The following is a 24,042-nucleotide window of genomic DNA, read 5'->3' as shown; positions in this document are numbered from 1 at the left end:
GGTTATTATTCGTTTGCATATTGGCAGCTTTAACTTATACACTTTACAACACCTATTTAGCTCGCTTAAAAAGCGAACAATATCATATGTAAAGTGATTAGACAAAATGGCATGCGCCACAGGATATACCATATTATATTCTGGAACATGTGCAACCAATGAGTACAGGAGAATTCTTTTCTCCACATATTTCATTCGTTGCACAACACATCCCGTTGCATCTAAATGCAATGTATCCTTCTTGATGTTATTCACCAAAAGACTTATGTGTTCTCTGTACATACACTTCGAGTTTCGTCGATAGAAACTGAATGAAGTGTGAAAAATTCTTACATTTCACATCAAAGGTATCTTTAAAGGGATCTTTATCAAAATCCTCTTTTGCGTTTTCCTCTGATATAAAATTCCGGTAATAGGACAAATGTTTATTGATCATTTGATCATTACCAATTAGCGCCCTGTTTGTGTTGGCCAAATTTATCAATTTATTTCTAAATTCAAATGCAGTGCTGCCTTTAATTTCTTTTTTGGAAAGGAATCTATTTACGGCCCTGCACTGAGCAGATTTTTTTAAGTTTATGGAATGCCTATATCCGATTCTATTTGAGAAGGGTAGCTTTTCGAGTGGTGTAGGTTTATTTTAGGATAGTTGTGTTGGATATAAGGTTACATATAGAAATTATAACTATAAGTGTTTTGCGCACGTTCTGCTCTTGAGTACGACTCTGTCTCGACTACCTTACATTTTCAGAGTCTGGTAACATTATAAAAAGGGACTTATTCTACACTAATATCGAAGGTTTGGTATATACTATATTAGGCGCTGTTCACAGTCGGCCTCTCCTGACAAATCTCTGCGTCCTCGCAGGATTCATGGGGTGGATCATCTTCAAAGTCGTCATCTTCATCGGGCTCCTCCGGTGGCAGCTCACACCAGCGCTTCATCTTGTCGGACGAATACACCGACTTGTAGTGTCTCTGCTTTCGTTGTGCGTGAGGGATATCTTCTACAAGATATCTGTCGTTCGGCAGGACCTTGTTGACTATAAAAGGTCCTTTATAGCGCGGCTACAATTTGCGTGATGTGCCCGTGCTGAATGGCTCATTCTCGACCAGCACAAGGTCTCCAAGGCTGTAAACAGTTGGCATCGCATGCTTGGCATCGTACCGTTTTTTGGCGGCAGCTCGGTGATCGTTGACAGTTGTCGCAGCATCTGCTCTAAGTTGATCCAATTGTCTTGGCTTTGAATGATGTTGGTTATCGCGTTCTTCAGGATATCTCGAGGTCCATACCCGTACAGAAGCTGAAAGGGAGAGCATTTAGTAGTACTATTTACCATGGTATTAATGCTCCACTGGATTGATCGGATATAACGCTTATCGATGTCATTGGAAGGCAACAACATTGACAAAATGATGCGATTTGTGCGCTCTGCGTGACCATTGGCTCTCGGTGTTCTTACAGCATTTAAAATGTGCTTAACATTGTTTGATTTGCAACGCTTATCGATGTCATTGGAAGGCAACAACATTGACAAAATGATGCGATTTGTGCGCTCTGCGTGACCATTGGCTCTCGGTGTTCTTACAGCATTTAAAATGTGCTTAACATTGTTTGATTTGCAGTACTTATCGAAATATTTTGATGTAAATGCTGTACCACGATCTGTTACAATTCGAATTGGCATTCCCAGGTAGCTGCTTACATCTTGCAGGACATCCAGGACGTGTTTAGTGGCTGTACTTTTCACCGCTCGTACAATGGTGAACTTGGTGAATGCATCGACTATTACCAAAATATGCTCGTTTCTCTTGGAACTCTTCGGAAATGGCCCCAGGTGGTCCATGTGTATCGTGGAAAAGGGAATCGGCTTAATGTCATCGTAGTGGTATGACCTTCCTGACGTCCACCTGGTGTTTTATAAAACGCACAGCCCACACAGGATTTGATGTAGCTTTTGACATAGTTTCGCATTCGGGGAAACCAAAATAAGTTTAGAATTCTTGCCATAGTCTTATCCGTGCTCATATGTCCGGCCTTATCGTGACATTCATGTAAAATGTGGAATCTCAACTGCTTCGGCACAACCCATAATAAATTGTTGCCATGTTTTCGAAACAAGCGATCTTGCTCCATCACATACTCGACGCTCTCAGATTTCTTTTCCAATTTCATGTTTGCGACAATTTTCTGTATTTTCTCGTCCTGTAGTTGTATGGAAAATAGCCAGTCCTCTTCGTCGATTATCGTTTTTGCTATTTTCAGACTTGCGGTATCCATCTCTCGAGCATCTTCGAACGGAGCTCGTCTGAGTGCGTCTACGTGGTTCATCTGTGTTCCTGCTCGATGAACGATATCTATGTCGAATTCTTGAATGCGTAACCACCATCTTGCAATCCGGGGTATCAGTTCTCGTTTCTCCATCGACGTCTTTAGAGCATTGCAGTCGGTGATAACCTTTATCTTTTTGCCATAAATGTAGTATTTGAATCGATCCAACGATTCCAGGACAGCTAGAGCCTCAAGTTCGTAGCTGTGGTAATTTTTCTCCGGCTTAGAAGTAGCTCGGCTATAATAAGCGATTGGTTTCAGCTGGTCCTCCTCACGTTGTAGCAAAACTCCGGCTAAACCAACGGCGCTGGCATCGGTATGTAGTTTATGCTCTGCGTCTAGACGATAGCAGGTGACAACTGGGTTTGATATTAGACATTTTTTTAATTCGTCGAAGGCTTCTTCTTGTGGCGCTTTCCACGAAAACGGCTGATCCTTGCGCAATAGGATTCTTAATGGCGCTGAAATTATGGCATATCCAGCGACAACGAATTTTCGGAAATAACCAGTGAGACCCAAAAACTTTCTCACATCGGTAACATTGGCTGGTTTCGGGAAAATTCTGATGGCGTTCGTCTTCCTTCTGCGTGTATCTGGTGACCAAGGAATGTTATTGACTGCTTATATAACTCACATTTGTCCAGGTTTAGCGTTAATCCGCACTCCTTTAAAACTTTTAGGATCCTCTCAAGCTTCTCGTACATCTCATCAAATGTTTGACTGCCAATAAGGATGTCGTCCATGTAGTGTATCATGTCGCCTTTCTGCACTCTCTTTTGTAACTCTGCCATGAGTCGATTAAAAACCGCAGGTGCGTTCTTCAATCCGAACGGAAGTCGCTTGAATTCGTATAATCCATCTGTGGTGATGGTAAACTTTCGGCTCTCTAGGACTATCTCTATCTGATAGTATCCACTGTTGAGGTCTAGGGATGAGAAGTACTTAAACCTTTTCGCCTGCTGCAGACGTTCTTCGATGTTCGGTACTGGAAAATTCTCCTTCTTGATCAGCTTGTTTAGGCGGCGGTAATCGACGCACATTCGATCGCTACCATTCGGCTTCTTGATGAGCACCACCGGGCTGGCGTACTCTGATGTTGACAACGTGATGATGTCCTGCTTTAGCAGCTCGTCGACCATGCTGCTTACGATTTCTTTCTTTGGCTCGGATACTCGGTATGGGGCTTGTGCTACTACCTGATTGCTTTCGACGGTGATGTCTGCTTTGACCACGCTTGTCTTTCCTATGCCTTCCAATCCTGCCGAGAAAACATCGGCAAAGTTCTCCAGTAAGCTGCGCATTTGTTTAAATTTTTTTTCGTTCTTAAAATTTTCTAGCAGCTTCCCGATATTGGTGCTTACAGGGGTTGTTGGCTGATGGACTGCTCGTTCGATTTTAGAATCGCCTGACTCAAAGTTGAGCTCGAGATGAGCGGAGATGATGACGTCCTGTCCCAACAGAAAGTCCTCCTGCAATATATCGTTGTCTGCTATATACACTTTCGCTGTAATCGTCTTCCCATCGATATCCATATCCACAGTCATCGCTTCTGTGAGGATACATGAACCTCCGCAAATGCCTCTAATCTTCATAGAGCACTTGTGGCGCTTGGCGTTTATTTGCTCGGCAACCGATTGTCGGATGAGACTGGCTTGACTACCCGTGTCGATGAAGGCGCTGTAATCGTGCGAGTGTACGCAGATTTTCCTTGTGAAAAGTTTGTCCTGATTTGCGGCTCCTACACGCATGACATTGGTGGCTTGGCAACTTCCATTTGGCTCGTGGAACTTGTTGCATTTGGTACAGCGTGACTTTTTCTTCTCCTTTGGACACGAATTGGCAAAGTGTCCTTTTTCTCCGCAGTTGTAGCATATAACGGATTCCTTTGTCCTTGGTGGTTTAACATCGCTGTCTGGTTTCTGCTCGAAGTTGCTGGCTTTCGGTGAATACTCTTTCTTGCTCGTATTTGGCCGACATCGATTAAAGAAATACGATTCGGCTGCATCACGAACCTGTTTCATTGTGGCGAAATGAATTGCTGCAATACTGTTTTGCAATTCACGATGCTGTAGACCTGCGCGAACATATCTGATGATCGCTGCCTCGCTGAGCTTGTAGCGCACCCCAAGGGCTGACATCCTGAAACAGTACTCCTTTACCGTCTCCTTTGGTCGCCTGGTTGCATTGCCCATGTTGAAATGCACTTCTGCTTCGTCTGGATTTGCTCCGAGCGCATCCTGTATAGCTTCGGCGAAGTTTTTCCACGTAGTGTGTAGAATGGGTGATGAATCAAGCCACATCTTGGCTGGACCTTTAAGCTTTGTATAAATGGCGAGTAACAGGAACTTCTCGTCCCACTGGTAGGCATCAACCACTTTGTTTACACGATCGATGAACTGATTGACTGAAATGGCGTTGTCGTCGTTGGGATCAAATTCTGGCAAGGTGTTAGCAATTTCCTTGACTGAAACTTGCCTCACGTTGTTAGTAGCCTGTACAGGAATGCTCTCGTTGTTGATCTCGTTGATATCCAAATCGATTATTGGGTGCTGTTGCTAATTTCCTGCATGTGCTGCTGCTGCGTTTCCCATTTGAACGGTAACTAGTTGAGCTAACATGTCCTTTAGTTCCTTCATCTCGTTTTGCAATTGTGAAATTGCCGCTGACTGTGCTGACATCGTTTCATCTTATAACTATAAGTGTTCTGCGCACGTTCTGCTCTTGAGTACGACTCTGCCTCGACTACCTTACATTTTCAGAGTCTGGTAACATTATAAAAAGGGACTTATTCTACACTAATATCGAAGGTTTGGTATATACTATATTAGGCGGTGTTCACATTTTCGAAAACATTTTTACATTTCCATTAAAAGATCCCTGAAACTTGTAAAAGTTGCAAGCGGGATCTTGACAATATGCATAAGCACAAAACGATTCCTTATTCATTCGCAAACTCTTGAAGTTAATTGAACACGCATTATTAACAGAGATAAAGTTTTCTCTTATCACGTGCTCCATGCTTTTTTTTTCTGAAAACTTTGTGCTGCATTTCAACACTATTTCCAGAAAATTCTGAATTTGCATTTCAGCTATTAAAATTTTACACGGCTGTGGTAAGCGAATGTGATTTGGGTCTAGATTCACCATTTCCACATCAACATTGAAACTTGTGTTGCCAAGCCGACAAGTTTTTCGAAGACATTTTAATGTAGCTTCGATATGACTTTCGTCAAACGGAATGGAAATCGAAGAAGAACTTAAAGTAATATTAAGATCTTCATTTAATTCGACTCCGTCTTTATTACCATTGAAATTTGGGATACTAACTTCAGGAAATTCATTTTCTGATTTCTCTGATTTATTTTCCAATAAAAAAGTCTTTCTTTTTAAATTCAACTTTTCTAAAACTCTTTTGTAATTTAGGAAAATTCGTTTCTGCCATTTTTTGGGAGCATTTTTTTTGCTTAAAATATCCACTAATGGCAATACAACAATTTTAACGTAAAGACGTAAGAATTATTTGGTACTCGTTTTCTGACAAACGGCCTGACGTCCCTATTAGTCCTAGCTCTAAAGCGGCTTCTATAGCCTTGGTCACGTTTAAATTTTTATTTCTGAAAATAACAAGAAAATATTCATGTAATTTTTTTAATTTTTAGGGGAGAGGTCGGAAAATTAGGAGGTCTGTAAGTTGGGACACTTTGAGCTTGTATGTTGAGTCGCCTTTGAAATTGGGGAAAATGTGATCGTTCAAGGATCGTATTGTTTCTCATTATTATCTGGTCTAAGTACTTTCAAAATGGACTGGAAACAAGTTAGGCCGAACTAAACTTAATTAAACAAACATAAGTATATAGTTTATAAAAGTTTGGTGTACTTTTGGTATAAGTTTTAACTGCTTTTAAAATTCATTTCAACAAATGAGGTGTCATTCGACGCGTATTCCCAGTAAGAATAAAACTAGCTAAATAGCCGGGGGTTTTTAGCACGACCGTATCCAGCAGCTCCAATTTTCTAAAATTTTACTTTTACACTTTGACCGCCTTTTCTCCCAAACAAATCTATATTTCGAAAGTCTTGGTATGCAATCTTTTTGGTTTTTGCGATACCTTTCGATTGGTGTATCACTCGTTACGATCGTTATCAGGAGCGTTGGCCAAGGATTCGGAGGACCCGGACAAAGGTTTAAGGAAGGCGATGACCAATGTAAAAAGCAAATTAACGTAACACAAAATTAGGCTTACTAACAATAATTGTCCTTTAACAGAAAACCTAAATAACATTATTTAATTAATATATATTTAAAAATATATACAAATTTATGTATTTTAAATTCTATAAGTGAAAACTCGCGGAAAAAATCTGATTTTCACAAGTGATTTCACTTGGGACGTGTCACTTGTAAGTGATTTCATAAGTGAAAACTCATGGAAAAATTCTGATTTTCACAAGTGATTTCACTTGGGACGCGTGACTTGCAAGTGATTTAATAAGTGAAAACTCATGGAAAAAATCTGATTTTCACAAGTGATTTCACTTGGGACGTGTCACTTGCAAGTGATTTCATAAGTGAAAACTCATGGAAAAATTCTGATTTTTACAAGTGATTTCACTTGGGACGTGTCACTTGCAAGTGATTTAATAAGTGAAAACTCATGGAAAAAATTTGATTTTCACAAGTGATTTCACTTGGGACGTGTCACTTGCAAGTGATTTAATAAGTGAAAACGCATGGAAAAAATCTGATTTTCACAAGTGATTGGACTTGGGACGTGTCACTTGCAAGTGATTTCATAAGTGAAAACTCATGGGAAAAATGTTATTTTCACAAGTGATTTCACTTGGGACGTGTCACCGGCACGTGACAGGCCATACGAAAAATAGGTATAGGTTAGGTTAGGTTAGGTTAGGTAGGAGTGGTTGGAGACTAAATATTAGTCCCCTCACTTAGGCCACAATGGGCCCCTTGTGATACCACATGATCTCCGAAAAGATCCGTTTCCCTAGCTCATGGGTTATCTGCTTTCGCGAAGTATTCTGTTTTTCTCAAGAAACATAGTAGTTTTTGAATGCTTACGTCCTGAATGGCCGCAAGGTTCGGAAGTGTGTAGCAACCTAGGGTTTGAAAGCGCTTTAGGTTATGCGCTGGGCAGAAGCATAGGAGGTGTTCGATGCTCTCCTCTTCGTCTATCTGTTTGCAGCTGCGGCAGAAGTCGTGGTTACTTAGACCCAGCCTTATCGCATGAGTCCCTATAAGACAGTGGCCCGTGAGGGCATTTAGGAGAGTGGAGATGTTCTCCCTGCTACATTGTAGGAGAGTTTTTGTTCTTTTCGTGTTGTAGTTTGGCCATGTGAGTCTAGAATTGTGGCATGTTGAGATTGAGTTCCAACGGTTGTTGGAAAGAGTATAGAATCTCTGCCTGAGATGGAGCTTGCAGGTAGCCATGTGCATCCCTACCGAATCCTTATCGCGAAGGATATCGGCGGTTGTCCCCTGTCTTGCTAGCTCGTCTGCTATGCAGTTGCCCTCAATGTTGCGGTCTCCAGGCACCCAGATGAGGTTGATACTCAGATGAGTGGCCATCTCGTTAAGAGATTTGCGGCATTCAGAGATTGTTTTTGAGCTCGTTGTGTAGGAGTCGAGGGCCTGAGGGCAGCTTGACTATCCGAGAAGATGAAGATATCTATGTCTTGATGTACAGACGTGTTCAGGTGGGTAGTGGCTTCCTGAATTGCAATCACTTCCGCTTGGAAAACACTACAGTGGTCTGGTAGGCGGAATGAGACTTTTAAGTCTAGTTCGGGGGAAAAGACTCCCCCACCTGTTTGGGAGTTAAGCTTGGAGCCGTCAGTGTATATGTTGACGGCGTTTACGAATTTATGTGGGAGGTTGTCCCAGTCTGAACGGGTGGGTATATAAATTTTGTATCTTCTTTTGAAGTCGACTTTGGGTGGGGCGTAGTCTGTATAACGTGGTAGGGGTGAATGCTTTGATAGGATATTGGAGTGACCCGTGGAGCCTGTTGTCCATGCCGCTGCTTCACGGAGCCTCAGCGCTGTGGCTGATGCCCAGCTTTTGGCAAGTAGGTCCAGGCGTTGGAGATCGAGAATTGTATTTAGTGCCTCAGTGGCGGTAGTGCGCAGCGCCCCACTGATGCAGAGCTCTGCGCTTCTTTGGATCTTGTGAAGGATCCGGAGGTTACTGTTTTTATCTAGAGAAGGCCACCAAACGATGTTTCCGTAGAGTAGAATGGGCCTGACTATTGCACTATATAGCCAGTGAACTATCATGGGGGAGAAACCCCACTTCCTCCCCATGGCTTTTTTACAAGCGAAGAGGGCTATGGCCGCTTTGCGTGTGCGATCTAGGATGTTATCAGTCCAGAGGAGCTTTTTGTCAAGAATGACACCTAGGTACTTTGCTTGGTTGCTAAAGGTTAGGCGCGTTTGGTGTAGTTTTGGGGGAACTAGAATTGGTACCTTGTACTTCCTTGTAAAGAGAACTATTTCGGTTTTTTCCGTTAACTCACAGTCCACAGCCAGCAGTCCACCGGGAGAGGGTGGATAGGGCTGTCTCCATTAGATTGCAAAGGGTTTGCGGGAATTTACCCTGCAGTAGGATAACCACGTCATCCGCGTAGGCTACCACTTTTGTGCCCGCCTCTTCTAGGAGTGAAAGCAGTTTGTTGACCACTAAAACCCATAGAAGAGGTGAGAGTACGCCCCCTTGTGGGGTTCCTCTACTGACGTTCCTGGTCGAGTGGGCCGGTCCCATAGTGGAGTGCACTACCCTGCTGGTTAGCATGGTGTGTATGAGTCCCACTATGGGCCACTCAATGCCCAGTTCAGTCAGAGCACAACTAATCGGCGTTGGGGTGACGTTGTTAAAGGCGCCTTCTATGTCTAGAAACGCTACAAGAGAGTATTCCTTATTGCGGAGGCCTCGTTCTGTACTGTACACTAGAGAGTGGAGGGCGGTATCGGTTGACCTACCCTTACGGTACGCATGCTGTGCGTCAGAGAGTAGGCTATGGTCGATGGTTAGTCTGATATGGGTGTCGATTAGCCTTTCCAGGGTCTTCAACAAGAAGGAAGAGAGACTGATCGGGCGGAAGTCCTTTGGGTTGGTGTGGGAGGGCTTGCCGGCTTTCGGTATAAAAATTACCTTAACGTCCAGCCACCTTGTTGGAATATGGTTTAGAGCAAGGCAGCCGTGGAAGATGGCTGTCAGCCAGGGAAGGGACATATCTAGTGTCCGTTGTAACTGGGCCGGGAAGAACCCATCTGGGCCAGGTGATTTGAAGGGCTTAAAAGAGTTGACAGCCCACTGAATGCGGCCAGGGTTTGAAATGTTGTCAATACTCTGGTCGTCTAAATTCTCCTCTATGTGGAGGTCCTCCACTACATGGGTGTTCTTAGGGAAGTGGGTGTCTAATAGTAGTTCAACGGTTTCCTGAATGTTTTCCGTCCAGCTGTCAGCATTGGTTTTAAGATAGCCAATGGTCGCTGGAGCTTTAGCTAGAATTTTTCTGAGTCTGGATTCCTCCGCAGTAGATTCTATACCACTGCAGAAGTTAGCCCAGGCTCTTCGTTTTGATATTCTAATTTCCTTTTTGTATAGGCTTAGTTTTGTATGATATAAATTCCAGGAGGATTCGCTATTGTTGTATTTAGCTTTATTGAAATAAGTTCTACACTCTCTTTTAAGGTTCGCTAGGGTTGGGTTCCACAATGGGGGTTTGTTCTTTGTTTTGACTGTTCTACATTACATTGCCCTGGTACCACCCTGCATCTGTGCAATCGGGTGGCGGGCCTGGGTTTTCGTCCAGCACTTTCAAGGCCACTGATGCAAGGGCCCGTCTAACCAGACCCCATTGGTTTCTTGGATCCTTCCGCCTTCAACGCTCTGGTCGGTGACACCAATGATCTTCCGATCCTTTACCACTTCCGCAAAGGATCTCGACCATGTGCCGCGGTTGGTTACCTTAGCCTTCTTGCTCGCTGGTTGAGCTGACTCCATCGACCTCTCTCGCTTGTTGCTGTGGGTGGTGGTCATAGCGATGTCGAAGTCTGGGATAATTGCCTTTGCCCAGGCTATGTCCTCTTGGATTTTCAGGTAATCCAATTTCGATGTCTGATCCTCCCGTATCGGATTGGTGGCCAGCCGTTTGAGGATCCTAGAAGCCTTCCTTCTTTCAAGAGGTCCTGCCTGGTTAGGTGGTACCCTTTTAAACTCCTTTGCCCTGGTACTCACCACGAGACCGGCCTTAGCGCTACCCTCAGGTTGGAGTGGCTTGTTAGCCACACATACGCTGGTGGGAGGCTTGGGCTTGTCGCTATGGCGAGTTGGGCTTAGCCGGCTGCGTTGTTCGCTGGCCTTGGCAGGGGTGGACGTCACGTGGACTGGGGTAGTCAGAGCCGTGATCTTGCTTTTTCTTTCGTCGTTGGTTACGACTTCCGACTTTATAAGAGTGTCGGGCTCTTGTCTTGTGCAGTCTTTTAGTTTTATATTTGTTAAATTCTTCATGTTAATTCCCACGAGCTGCGGAGAAAGGACAGGTCCACCCGGGCAGAGATCCGCCGTACCCGGGTAAGGCTGAATTAGAACAGGCGGTCGCCACTTGCCTGAGCTCACCGTTTGAGACTGAGTTGTTTGATGACTCGGGCTCCCAGCCAGATTGACTCTCGGCACGGTACGAGTGACACCTTAGTCCAGCCCGGGGTGAGATGAGTTGTGTGGGTAGGGAAGAGGTAGGTACAGAGCGTGTGGGCAGGGGTGTGTGTGAGCTATTTGTCGGAGGCGGCAGCACAAGCGCGACGTCGGTACTGCTACGGCGCAGATACCCGCTGACTGTCCGGGGCTACTTATTTGCGCTTCGTGTTGGGGGCTTGGTGGTAGCCGGGCCGTGTCCAACTTCCACGCTTATTCGTAGCTACCCTGGAGAACCAGGGCGCTCGCTATCCGCAACCTGCGACCCGTTCGGTAGCCTTCAGCTCGGCGCCCTCAGAGCCATCCCACTAGCTCTTTGGCCGAAAAAAAAAGGAACAAGTGAAATCCCGTGGGACTTCGAAAAATTTTCATTTGAATTTTCACTTGTGAAAATGCGGACATCCCATACAATTTACTATATGGAGCGTCACTTGTTCTTCACTTGTGCAAGAGGACATGTCCCACGGGATTCACAAGGTGATTCACAAGTGAAACTTTTTTTTTTAACTGAAGGGCTGTAACTTTAGTTACCAACACCAATAACCAATCTTTCTATACCGTTCGTATTCGAGACATCCTCAACCGCCACCAACCAAAGATTATATTACTGTGGATTCCAGGTAACGACACATCAGACCTAGCAGCAAAAGAAGCTCACAACAAAAGAAGCCCACAGGTTATGGAATGCAACTATAACTTCACAGACACACAGTTATTCATTAAAAATACTTTCAAAAAACAAATGGAATCGATCTGACAAAACGTATCTGACCACTACAAATATGTCAACAAAAAGAAATGATCAATTAAAGATTACACCATCCCATCCGAAGACAACATCAACCGCAGAGATCTCACAAAATTCTTAAGACTACGTTTTGGACACTCAAGATACAACCATGAGCATGTTCTCAATAAACAACCCCCACCCCAGTGCGAGCACTGCGGTACGCGAAACAACGTGCGGCATTTTTTCCTCTCCATAAAGTCACCTGATGCCCTATCCCCAAAATCCACCAATATCGCCAGCGCCAATGATTTCATCAAGGCCATACGCTTATATAACAATATCTAAATTTTGTTAATAACTATATATAAATAAACTTTTGCAGAAAATATGTAAATAGCTTAAGGCCCAGTAGCTATAGCTAAATTAAGTTGTTGGTGGCAATTTGCAATTGTCCCAAAACCAGAATATAAATAAATAAATAAAAATTATTTCCAAGCTTAGGAGGTTATATGTTATAAAACACCGAAGCTATAATTTGTAAATGGAATTGTTGCGCGTCCATGAGTCGGTCAGCTGGCCTCCGTGCCCCGAAATATAAATACACCACCATTAGGGGCGATTTGAGTAATGTTTTGCGGACGCGTCCGCTCCACCCGGGGTCCCAGTCATGAACGCCACTGCACTTGAAATAATACCCCCACTTGGCACATTGCCGCCACTTGAGAGCCAAATTGTTGTAGGGTGTCCGTGTGAGAAATTCAAAACTTTTAGGTTGAGCAATTTAATAAGGGCCGTTCCAGGAATTTCTTTTCCGAAAGGCAAATAGGGCTTCCCACCCGGCCATGCAATTGTTTAATCACACGCACCGAACTAAGCCCTGGGTCGGGGGGATGGCAACCCCGTCACCGGGACGGCTGTTGACCCACTGGAATCGATGGTGGTGATGCAATGTCATCTTGGTCCCGCCGGAGCAGAAGTGCAATGGTCGTGTTGACACGGCGCCTTTGACGGCTGGCAGACATGCTTTATGGCAGGTATGACACCATTCCGGAATGCAGCCGAAGCGCACTCGGGTTTAATCGAATGGGGCGACTAATTGGGGTCGCCATGCGGGGGGTCGCGACCTCTAATTAGCTCACATGGCGGTACACAAAGTCAAATGTTAATTAATTAAGAGCGGATTTGTCGCCATATCCCCGGAATGTTAGTTGGGGGAGAATGGGATTTCAGCACCTGCCCGATGTCCTCGGCTATGCATACCACTTGGGGCTCGCCTCTTCCGTCCAATAAAAAAATTTTTTCTCAAAAATATCCAAGTCTTCTCAGCAGTATCTCCTCCGGGGCTTATTGCTGTAGCTCTGCGCCTGTTATGCAGCTCTGGTTAAACATTGATAAGCCGCCACTGGAGTTGCAGTCACGATCCGAAAAAACCTTATGTAGACATTAAGTTATTGTTGCCAAATATTGCACTTGAGTGTTTCCAGGCGCCAACATTGTTTACTCGGGGTGGACGATGTTTCCGCGCGTATGCCGGATAATGATAAGGATAACGAAGATAGCGATGCCGGGGAGGGAGGAAGTTGAAGAGTGCTCCTCGCTGTACCAGCTATGCTCCGTGTGCTTCTGCGCGCTCCTTTTGTGTCGAGCGGATTTACTTTCAACCAGGATGGAGAAGTCACGAATCGAAACTCAAACAAAAGCCGGAGGAGACTTAGAAATGATGCAGCAGACTCTCTGTGGCACTGGGACATCAACATGTCGACACAGAAGGAAATCGATATGCACTTTGTGGAAGCTGGGATGTTGGGCGCGATGAAGCTGGGCCGCGGATGTGTTGTCTGTTAAGCGATTTTTAAATCGTTTGGCAACCGCGCTGCCAGCACTCACACTAATCGCATTAGCGAGCAGCAAAATAGTTTTAATACGAATAAATTACACATGATGTATCTATGTTTTAAGTTTTATTATAAATTTCAGCTTTTATTTTCTTTTCACTTTACTTCTCTGCACGAGCTTCTAATTCAAAGTAACGGGGATTCTGTTCGGCAGTATGGCAACTCCACAATAGCAAATAGGTAATTTTTATATTTTTCTTAAATCAATAAAATGTTAAATTCTACCAAACCACTGGCTCGATTTCGATGAATTATACATTAAAATAATAGGGAAATAAATACCAATTAGGGGGTGCATACATATCACAATGAAAATTTGAAACATAAAATATATATTTTTCAATACTTGGCTGCCAAAAGTATTCGATTGGCTCAATTAAGTGTTGTAGGTCGTAGCTTGGCACTTGGCGATATATCGATAAATACCTTTTCGTGGTAAATGTCTTGGCTGAATTTGCTTTCTCGCTGGTCTAGACAGTGTAATTGAAAATACTTGAATTTCTCGAAAACTGTGGGTTTGAATTGCCTGTAATTAACTCAGAAATTAGCTATAATGATGCCCCTTCGAATGCGACACCGTGCACCTCTGTGAGAGTTGTATGAATTAATTAAAATTTGCATATATATTTTGATGGTTGATGTCACGGGTGCATACGATTTCTCGCTGGCCTGGACAGTGTGACCGCGTGGCAAAAGCCATAATTGAAAATACTTAAATTTCTCGAAAACTGTGGATTTGAATTGCCTGTAATTTATTCAGAAATTAGCTAAAATGATGCCCCTTCTAATGCGATACCGTGCAAGTTGGCACAACCTCTGTGAAAGTTGTATAAAGTTATAGAAAGTTAGCGTCGAATGATTGTCATGGCTAAGCTGTTTACATTGTGGTTCATGTCTTAGTATCTAAAGGTTCAGTTTCTGGATTAAACGGTCTTTTATTAACCTTTTTAGCACCCCCAACTGTAAAGCAGTTTTCTCAAAATCTGTGGGTTTGATTTTGATAAAAATTTCACAGAACACTCCTTAGATTATCCCCTATCTACCCATATACCGTGCATGTTGGCACAACTTCTAGGAGTGGAGCCGTAGGTAATTTCATTTTTGCCCCCTTTTTTGTATGGGGAAAATCCGAGGTTGCGTCGCTGTTAGGCTATTTTCTCGAAAACTGTGGGTTTGATTTTAATGAAACTTTCAGAAAAGGAGCTTGAATTAACCCCCAATAGCTTGGCTTATCGTGCATATTGGCACAACCTCTGCGAGGGGAGCAGTTAAGAAAATTGTGGGGACACGATTTTTCAAATGCATTTTTGAAACATTAATAGACCTCGGATGTGTCTCAAACCTACCTAGATCGATAGATCTTTTCTTTCTTAACAATCTAGCATTTTAGATTTTTCGATTTGGTCCCCAAAAAGCGAGAAAATTTAAAAATAAAAAGAGCCCCCATGTTCCAAATTCCACCGTTCCACTTTCGTCGCTAACAGGCCGACGCTAATTTGACGGCCATTGCTAACAGGCCGACGCTAATTTGAAGGACATAAATATTTATTTGTATTTACGCACTTACGTTTCCGTCACTTACGTTGCTGATAGCGATAACAGCGATAAGTCAGTTGAAAAATATCACGATATAAATATTTATTTTTATACGAAAAGTATCGATTTTGATACATTTCTCCCATCCCTAGCGTCGGCTTTTGAATATAATATAAACGACGCGCCGAAAGTAAATGTTATTTGTACCCCGTGCCCCGTGTATTTTTTTTTCGCGTCTAGTAGTCCTTGTGCCCGTCGAACGGAAGTGTCAAACTCACCAGTGCTAGTCGCCCCAGTTGTGCAGTCAGTAGGAGCACAGGCTTCCACATTTCCACACAGGACAGACGTGTATTCTGCTCTCGCTGCCCGGCAAACACAAACATTTATTGAATATTTTCTACACTTTTTGTTCGGTCGTGTTTTTTTTATTTTGCTAAAGTCACGTTGTGCCATCAGTATTGTTTTCGGTTCGGTTTTCGGGGAACAGTGCCGTTGTTCGTCGGGGGTCTAGTGACCTTGCGCGACCCGCACCATGGACCTGCGCAGCTGGCGTAAGGTCCTTATCCAGTGGGTAAGTAGTAGAGATCCTGGGATCTTCGCAGGTCTTCCCGATGCCATCCACTTACGCGATTTCCCGACACAGGTCATCGAGTGTCGCTTCACCGAACACAACTTCATCACGCTGGAGCAGTCGGACATCGATGCCTTCTTCTCGATCTACGTGCAAAAGGCCCAGGTGGCGCCGGTGGAGGAGGAGAACGCGCTGCCGACCCAGCCCGGGGAGCACCGCTCGCCTCTGCAGAACTTCCTCCGAGGTGAGTTCGGGTATTTTGCATTTCCAGCCCGAAATAATTTTGCATGTCATGTCTCCTGAAAAACAGGGTTGTCATCCTTCATCTATTTTACTACTATACTATACTATTTTTTCAATACTATACTATACTATAGGGGATACTATTTTTTCAAAGTCATGGTTGCCCAAATGTCATGAGTCTACATTCCAAGACACCTTCGATATAGGAACTTTCATATAGAAAAAACATAGGCACCTACCAGAGTCGATTGTTAAAGAACTGATTATATGAGAATTTCACTTTGCTGTAAACAGAACAAGTGGAAATATTCAAGGACTAATGGTCATTGTATATTATTTCAGTACTGTCAGGGTGTATTACCTCATATCTAGATAAGAAAAAAATGTTTTGGATATAGGAACATTCATGGGGAAAAGGAAGACTTTGTATAGACCCTAACCGACTTGATATTTAACTTATAGAACTGATTATATGAGCAATTTTTTTTAATTTCAATAAAACTAGTTGAAATATAAGTATTATTCAAGGGCAAATGTTTATTTTATTCCTATTTAGTCAAATATTGAATTGTGATTATAAATACAAGGGAATATAAATTCTTTTTAGATATGTACATATCAAATTCCCCTTTTTAATTTAGTTATTTTCTTATTTTGGGATTTTCAAAGGATTTTCTTTCTTCCATTTTACTTTACTTCACTTTATTGTCAATAAACTAGTTGAAATAGTAGGATTATTCAAGGATTAATGGCCATTTTATACAATTTTAGTGAAACCTTAGATTACTATAGGACATGCAAGGGTATGTACACTTCTCAAGTCCTCTTTTAAGCTAGTTCCCTTGGCGCCTCGAAAAGGTTTTGGGATTTTCCAAGGATTTTTCTCCCCTAACTTGTTGCTTAAAACTAGCCAAATAATGAGACCCATTTTTATTCCAACGCAGATCATTATCCAGAGTTCAGTGCCCACATAGATGGCCGTGGACAACTTGTGACCGCGGACTACGTGTACGTCTAAACACTGCTCCTGCATTACTCGTGCGTGAAGCAGCCCAGCGTGTTCATCCACAGCATCTGCAAGAAGCTGCCTGAGCTAGTGCAGACTTGCATCGCAAACTTCTTCGGCCAGACATTGGAGCAACAGCTGACGCGCCAATTTCTCCGCCAGTCTATGAACAATGTGGCTGTGGTTTACCGCCAGGGCGTCCAGATCAGCCCCAGTCGTCCGAGCTGCAGCACCATGAGTCTCGAGCTAACCATTGACACCACACCGGGCACATCCTCGTCCACATCCGCATCGCCTCAGCCGCCGAGCTGATCATCGCGATCGCCAGCGCCTCCAAATGTCCGCCAACGAAATTCTAGCAGCGCACCCGGGAGCTGCACGGTGTTCGCGCCCAGCTGGAGGTGGTGTCCTACGAGAAGACCATGCTCGAGGAGCAGCAAACGAAGAAGGAGGACCTGATCATAGAAATGCTGGACAACACTGATGGGGCCAGAGGCTCGATGCTGTGCGAAGCAAGCCACACTCTCGCTTATCTCCAGCAAGATAGCGTTCTGCTTCTGCAGCTCTTCCCTCAGCTCGGCGTTCTCGTGCTCCTTCTCGCGCAGCTGCTTGTCGACCACAGAGCTGTCCAGATTCTCGGGCGTGGTGTTCGGGGACAGGGAACAGTTGAGCAAATCCGAGGACGCATTTAGAACCTCACGTCGGTTGTGTAACTCCTCGCGCGCTTCCTGTAGACAACGATCCAGCTCCTGCTTGTCGCGCTTCAGGGAGCTGATTGTATCTTCTCTGGAAGATACAAACAGGCTGGATTCCTCCAGGCGCTGTTCCAGCTCCCGGATTCTGTCCACGCACGCGAGTAGTTTGTTCCCGGACGTTTAAAGCTATTCAAGAAGAAAAACAAAAAAAATATAAATATATATTTATGGAATTTTGGGTAGGTATTATGTAGGTACTTTGAATTTAGATTTCCTAAACGGCGCCCTTTTTCGCCAATATTAATTTTAGAATTATGTACCTAGTAGCTTAACATGATTAATAACCATTAAATATGAATTCAAAAATATTAATTTAACAAATAAAATTCCCTCTCAATACCCAAAGTGTGTACAGTTCCGACCCAAAGGTGACTAGTTTTTCGCTGATATTCACACAAAATTCAGCGCCTCTAATGTCCGCTCCGCTCACACCCAGAACCGAGCTGCTGGAGCAGCGCACCCGGGAGCTGCGCGGTGTTCGCGCCCAGCTGGAGGTGGTGTCCTACGAGAAGACCATGCTCGAAGGGCAGCAAGCGGAGGAGGATCTGATTAAAACGCTAAACAAAGGTAAGAATGCCTCATAGATCGTGTGGCTTACATCCCTCTGATAGTAGTTAAATATGATAGTAACATATTTTATCGTTTTTTCCCATTACAGAGAACATGATGGCCAAGAGTCAACTGGCCAAGCTCAAGAACGCCGTCCAGAATAATGAGAATGCCGACAACGTGCTAAATGAGTTCGATCATGTAGGTAGTAGACCACCAGATGGTCACAGGTACTTGGTGCCATAAACCAATAATAAAACTTTCCTCATTTCAGTTGAAGCGAAGCCTGATGAAGGAAAGCAGCCAAAAGGAGGCCATTATAGCCGAGACTAACGATAAGCTACAGGATTTGCGCGCCGAAAAATCCGAGCTTGTCGAGCAGGTATGCTACCTGTCTGATTTTATGGGGGCATTACACAAAAGAACTAAATCCGGCGAATTTTGTGTGAATATCAGCGAAAAACTAGTCACCTTTGGGTCGGAACTGTACACACTTTTGGTATTGAGAGGGAATTTTATTTGTTAAATTAATATTTTTGAATTCATATTTAATGGTTGTTAATTATTTAATTAAATTAAAGCTACTAGGTACATAATTCTAAAATTAATATTGGCGAAAAAGGGCGCTGTTTAGGAAATATAAATTCAAAGTACCTACATAATACCTACCCAAAATTCCATAAATATATATTTATATTTTTTTTGTTTTTCTTCTTGAATAGCTGGAACAGCGCCTGGAGGAATCCAGCCTGAAGCGCGACAAGCAGGAGCTGGATCGTTGTCTACAGGAAGCGCGCGAGGAGTTACACAACCGACGTGAGGTTCTAAATGCGTCCTCGGATTTGCTCTACTGTTCCCTGTCCCCGAACACCACGCCCGAGAATCTGGACAGCTCTGTGGTCGACAAGCAGCTGCGCGAGAAGGAGCACGAGAACGCCGAGCTGAGGGAAGAGCTGCAGAAGCAGAACGCTATCTTGCTGGAGCTAAGCGAGAGTGTGGCTTGCTTCGTCGAGAAGCACAGCATCGAGCCTGACCCTCTGGCCCCATCAGTGTTGTCCAGCATTTCTATGATCAGGTCCTCCTTCTCCGTTTGCTGCTCCTCGAGCATGGTCTTCTCGTAGGACACCACCTCCAGCTGGGCGCGAACACCGTGCAGCTCCCGGGTGCGCTGCTAGCATTTCGTTGGCGGACATTTGGAGGCGCTGGATGACGGATCTGTGGCGTGCTGCTCGGCGGCTGAGGCGATGCGGATGTGGACGAGGATGTGTCCGGTGTGGTGTCAATGGTCAGTTCGGGACTCATGGTGCTGCAGCTCGGACGACTGGGGCTGATCTGGACGCCCTGGCGGTAAATCACAGCCACATTGTTCATAGACTGGCGGAGAAATTGGCGCGTCAGCTGTTGCTCCAACGTCTGGCCGAAGAAGTTTGCGATGCAGGTCTGCACTAGCTCCGGCAGCTTCTTGCAGATGCTGTGGATAAACACGCTGGGCTGCTTCACGCATGAGTAATGCAGGAGCAGTGTGTAGACATACACGTAGTCCGCGGTCACAAGTTGGCCACGGCCATCTATGTGGGCACTGAACTCTGGATAATGATCTCGGAGGAAGTTCTGCAGGGGGGAGCGGTGCTCCCCAGGCTGGGCCGGCAGCGCGTTCTCCTCCTCTACCGGCGCCACCTGGGCCTTTTGCACGTAGATCGAGAAGAAGGCATCGATGTCCGACTGCTCCAGTGTGATGAAGTTGTGTTCGGTGAAGCGACACTCGATGACCTACTGGATAAGGACCTTACGCCAGCTGCGCAGGTCCATGGTGCGGGTCGCGCAAGGTCACTAGACCCCCAAGACGAACAACGGCACTGTTCCCCGAAAACCGAAACGAAAACAATACCGATGGCACAACGTGACTTTAGCAAAATAAAAAAAACACGACCGAACAAAAAGTGTAGAAAATATTCACTAAATGTTTGTTTGCCGGGCAGAGAGAGAAGCAAGCAGGCCTGTCGTGTGTGGAAATGTGGAAACTTGTGGTCCTACTGACTGCACAACTGGGGCGACTAGCACTGGTGAGTTTGACACTTCCGTTCGACGGGCACAAGGACTACTAGACGCGAAAAAAAACACGGGGCACGGGGAACAAATAACAGTTACTTTCGGCGCGTCGTTTATTTTATATTCAAAAAACAGCAACAAACGGAAAACACAAGCGAGCGGCCACAGCAAGCAAACACAACAGACGCAAAACAACATTGAAAGTTGTAAAGAAGTCTCGTAGGCTGGGATATACTCAGTCCCGCCAGGGTCTCTTTACCGAAAATATTCGTAAGGATATGGGACAAAAAGGTCTAATACGAAAATCGGTTGGCTGGCGTGAGATGTAGAGTGCCAGCCACCGGGGTACGGAGTGAGAGAAACAGTTTATTCGGTGTCTGTAGCAGAGTGAAAAGCGTCAGCGGTAACGCGCATTTGGGCCTGGCTCATAGCATTCGCTACGAGAAGGCCGAGAGAGAGGGGATCGATTATGGGGACAACTTTTCCCTAGGGCAGAATTTATGGCCTAAAATCTAGGCATTTGTCTGGAAATATTCATATTTATGCGTGGCCAGCTTGATTGGATTTTTTTCCCTACGAGTTGCATTAAAATCAGGCGAGAAATACATTTATTGGGGTATTTTTATTGATTCATTTGTAACTCGAGTTTCTACTTTATTTTGTTTTCCCAGTGTAGTCGGGCGCGAGTTGGCTCAATACAGCCGGCAGTGATAGAAGAAGAATAAATTTTCCTTTTAAAAAAATATTTCCCGAAGTTCCTTTGGAAAGAGGGTCTGAGAAATATTTTTATTTAATTAATGAGCAACAGGTTTCCTAAAGTTGGGTCCACCCCTTTCTCTCGGTGTAGTCAGCTCGGAAATTAAATCAGAAATCAAAGTAGTCAAAGGGAAAAAGAACAACATGGCAACAACATGTGTTCAGATATGTAAGAAAATATTCTTTGTTTAAATTCTTGGTTCATGTTTTTTTTTTCTCAGTGCTCGCAATTAACGGGTTAGGTTAGGTCATGGTTTATAAATTCTAGCCTACTCTGGGCGAAACCGCATCGAGGCCTTCGAGAAATTTCTCATTGCACGGGACTCTCACGCTCTCACGCACACACACACGCGTGACTCCGGGTGCTCCGCCGCTGGTCCTGGGCAGGCACACTCTCCTCGAGGTCGTCTAGGTAAACTCCTTCCTGGGTCACTTGGCATCAGCCCGAAGGCAAAAGACTCCTGTTGTCCACATAAATATGCTCTGCTCGCACTTCTGATCCCGTGCGCCGCCTTTGCAAGAGTCCCCTGCTTCTCGCACTTCTGGTCCGGTGCGCCGCGTTTTCCAAAAGTCCAAAAGTGAACTGCTCGCACTTCTGGTCCGGTGCGCCGCGTTTTCCAAAAGAGAGACCTGTTTCTGATCCCGTGCACCGCCTTTGCAAAAATGACTCCTCGCTCTTCTGATCCCGTGCACCGCCTTTTCCAAAAGAGAGCTAGTCAAGCTTTGCCGCCGCGTTTTGTTCAAGTTTTCGGCTGCTCTGGGTTTTTTCCACTTGTCGAAGTTTCGGTACTCCTTTTCTCTCGCTCTTCCCTTGGCGCGTGCCAATTTTCGGGGGTTGTTTTCCTCCTCGATCGCATGTCCTCTCTCGCTTGCTCCTGTGCGGCGCTGCACTTATCGTGGTGAATATTTCGTTACTCTCCTGGTGTGTGTGTGTGTGTGTGGCTACTGCTGATGTGAGAACGGAGGGGGAAAAGGTAAACAGAACCTATCGCTTAGGCTGAGCTAAAATAATTATTGTGTATCAATATAACTACAAATCTTATGATTATTGGCTAAGCTTATATATTAAATGCACTGTGCAATGTTTTTTTTTACAAAATTATTCGCGAGGGTTTTGTTTGCTGTTGGCGCTGGCGATGTAGCTGCTAGCTGGCGTTGTTGTTGGCGCTGGCGGCCGATGCTGTTGGCGCTGGCGATGTTGTAGCTGCTAGCTGGCGATGTTGTTGGCGCTGGCGGGCGATGTTGTTGGCGCTGGCGGCCGATGCTGTTGGCGCTGGCGATGTTGGTGGCGCTATTTGTGAGGGGTCAAACGACTCCTCACATTCCCCTCCTACTTCGGGGGGCGTTGAGAAATGTGGGTGGCCGTGGCTTGCGTGTTGTCATGCGCCACAGGTGTGACGGGTTGTCCGACGCCATGTCTGTAGGGGAGAACAAAAGGGTATTAGTGCTTTGTTTTAACGATTATTAACTGGGTTTTTACTTTACTTTGTACGGGCCCTCGTACTTGGGTGCTAGCTTAGCGGCAAAGTTATCCGCTGCCCTGGACAAATGATGCTGTTTTACGAAGACCAGCGATCCTATGGTCGGTCTCCACGCACGTCGCCTGAGATCGTAATGCTTCCGCTGCTCCAACGAAGCTCTCTGAGTGTTCTCCTGTACTACCTTGAAAATGTCCCGTAGCAATTCCGCTTTCGCTTCGGGTGAACGTGGCGCTTGGCTTGGTCCTGGAGTCACTTCATCATACAAGGCTCCTGGGAGTCGTGGCTCTCTGCCTTGGACGATGAACGCTGGACTGAATCCGGTTGATTCTGAGATGCTGCTATTAATTGCCAGATTCAGTTCGGGCAGAAGTTCGTCCCACGTCGTCTGCTTGTCCTCGATATACTGGGCGACCATCGTTTTAATGGTGCGATTGGCCCTATCTGTCGGGTTCTGCTGCGGAGTATAAGGTGCTGTATGTTGGATCTCCATTCCCGCCTGCTTGCAGAAGGCTTTGAATGAACGACTCGTAAACTGTGTCCCATTATCGCAGACAAATGTTCGGGGAATACCAAAGTGATTCAAAATCCTCTCCCGAAAGGATTTTTCGAGATGCGCCGAAGTAGCTTTTCTCAAGGGGACCAACTCAACCCATTTCGAAAAGGCGTCGAAGAATACGAGCAGCATCGTATTCCCACTCTTGGATCGCGGAAGGGGCCAATAAAATCGGCGCAGACAGTATCGAACGGCTCGTTAATCTGTCTGGTGAACATTTTACCCGCCGGTTTGGTTTGGCTGACTTTGAACCGTTGGCAAGTGTCACACTTGCGGACATACCTGGCCAGTAATATCTCTGGGCGATGCGGGTGGTTGTCTTCCTGATTCCGAGATGTCCTGCCGTCGGCTGGTCATGGCATTCCGACAGTACTCGCTGTCGGTGTTCCTTGGCTACGCACAGTTTCCAGGGCACGGAGTCTTCGTCGTCAGGTCGGGATCCGATATGCCGATAGAGCTGTTGGTTCTCGTACGCGTAGTCCGGGTAATCTTCAGGCCTGTCCTGAACAAGTTTCAGCATCCGCTGGTACCATGTGCATCCCGGCTTATCCTCCTGGATCATCTGAAGTACTTCCAAAGGCTGTCGAGAAAGTGCATCTGCAACAATGTTCTGGCTCCCGCGTCGATAGGTGACGTCAAACTGGTACTGCTGCAGTTCAAACGCCCAGCGCGCTATGCGGCCGGTGGGATTATCAATCGAGTTGAGCCACTTCAAGGCGAGGTGGTCCGTTATCACCTCAAATCGATAACCTTCCAAGTAGCATCTGAGTTTCCTGATGGCCCATATGATAGCCAGACACTCCTTTTCTGTGGCGGAGTAGTTCTCCTCGGCGGCGATGAGGCGTCTGCTGGCGAATGCGTTCTCGTTGACTCGTT

The 24,042-nt window shown here is 45.2% G+C and overlaps 1 protein-coding gene, 1 long non-coding RNA gene and 1 pseudogene across 3 annotated transcripts in view; 2 read left to right on the top strand and 1 right to left on the bottom strand.

Moving 5' to 3' along the window:
- The window catches only part of LOC139353662 (uncharacterized), a 397,947-nt gene that overhangs the window by 306,905 nt on the left and 67,000 nt on the right, over window positions 1-24,042 (top strand). The window lies entirely within an intron of this gene.
- Window positions 15,277-20,267, top strand: LOC139353523 (ELKS/Rab6-interacting/CAST family member 1-like; annotated as a pseudogene).
- Window positions 22,375-23,242, bottom strand: LOC139353648 (uncharacterized). Its single transcript, XM_070997992.1, has 2 exons — window positions 22,618-23,242; window positions 22,375-22,550 (listed from the first exon to the last, which is right to left on the bottom strand). Exons 1-2 carry the CDS (start codon window positions 23,101-23,103, stop codon window positions 22,512-22,514), a joined length of 525 nt encoding a protein of 174 aa, XP_070854093.1. The 5' UTR covers window positions 23,104-23,242; the 3' UTR covers window positions 22,375-22,511.

This window comes from Drosophila suzukii, chromosome Y (genome assembly GCF_043229965.1).
Source record: "Drosophila suzukii chromosome Y, CBGP_Dsuzu_IsoJpt1.0, whole genome shotgun sequence".
Taxonomy (NCBI): domain Eukaryota; kingdom Metazoa; phylum Arthropoda; class Insecta; order Diptera; family Drosophilidae; genus Drosophila; species Drosophila suzukii.
The sequence above is the reverse complement of the archived record's forward strand: the minus strand, read 5'-3'. Positions and strand labels throughout refer to the sequence as shown.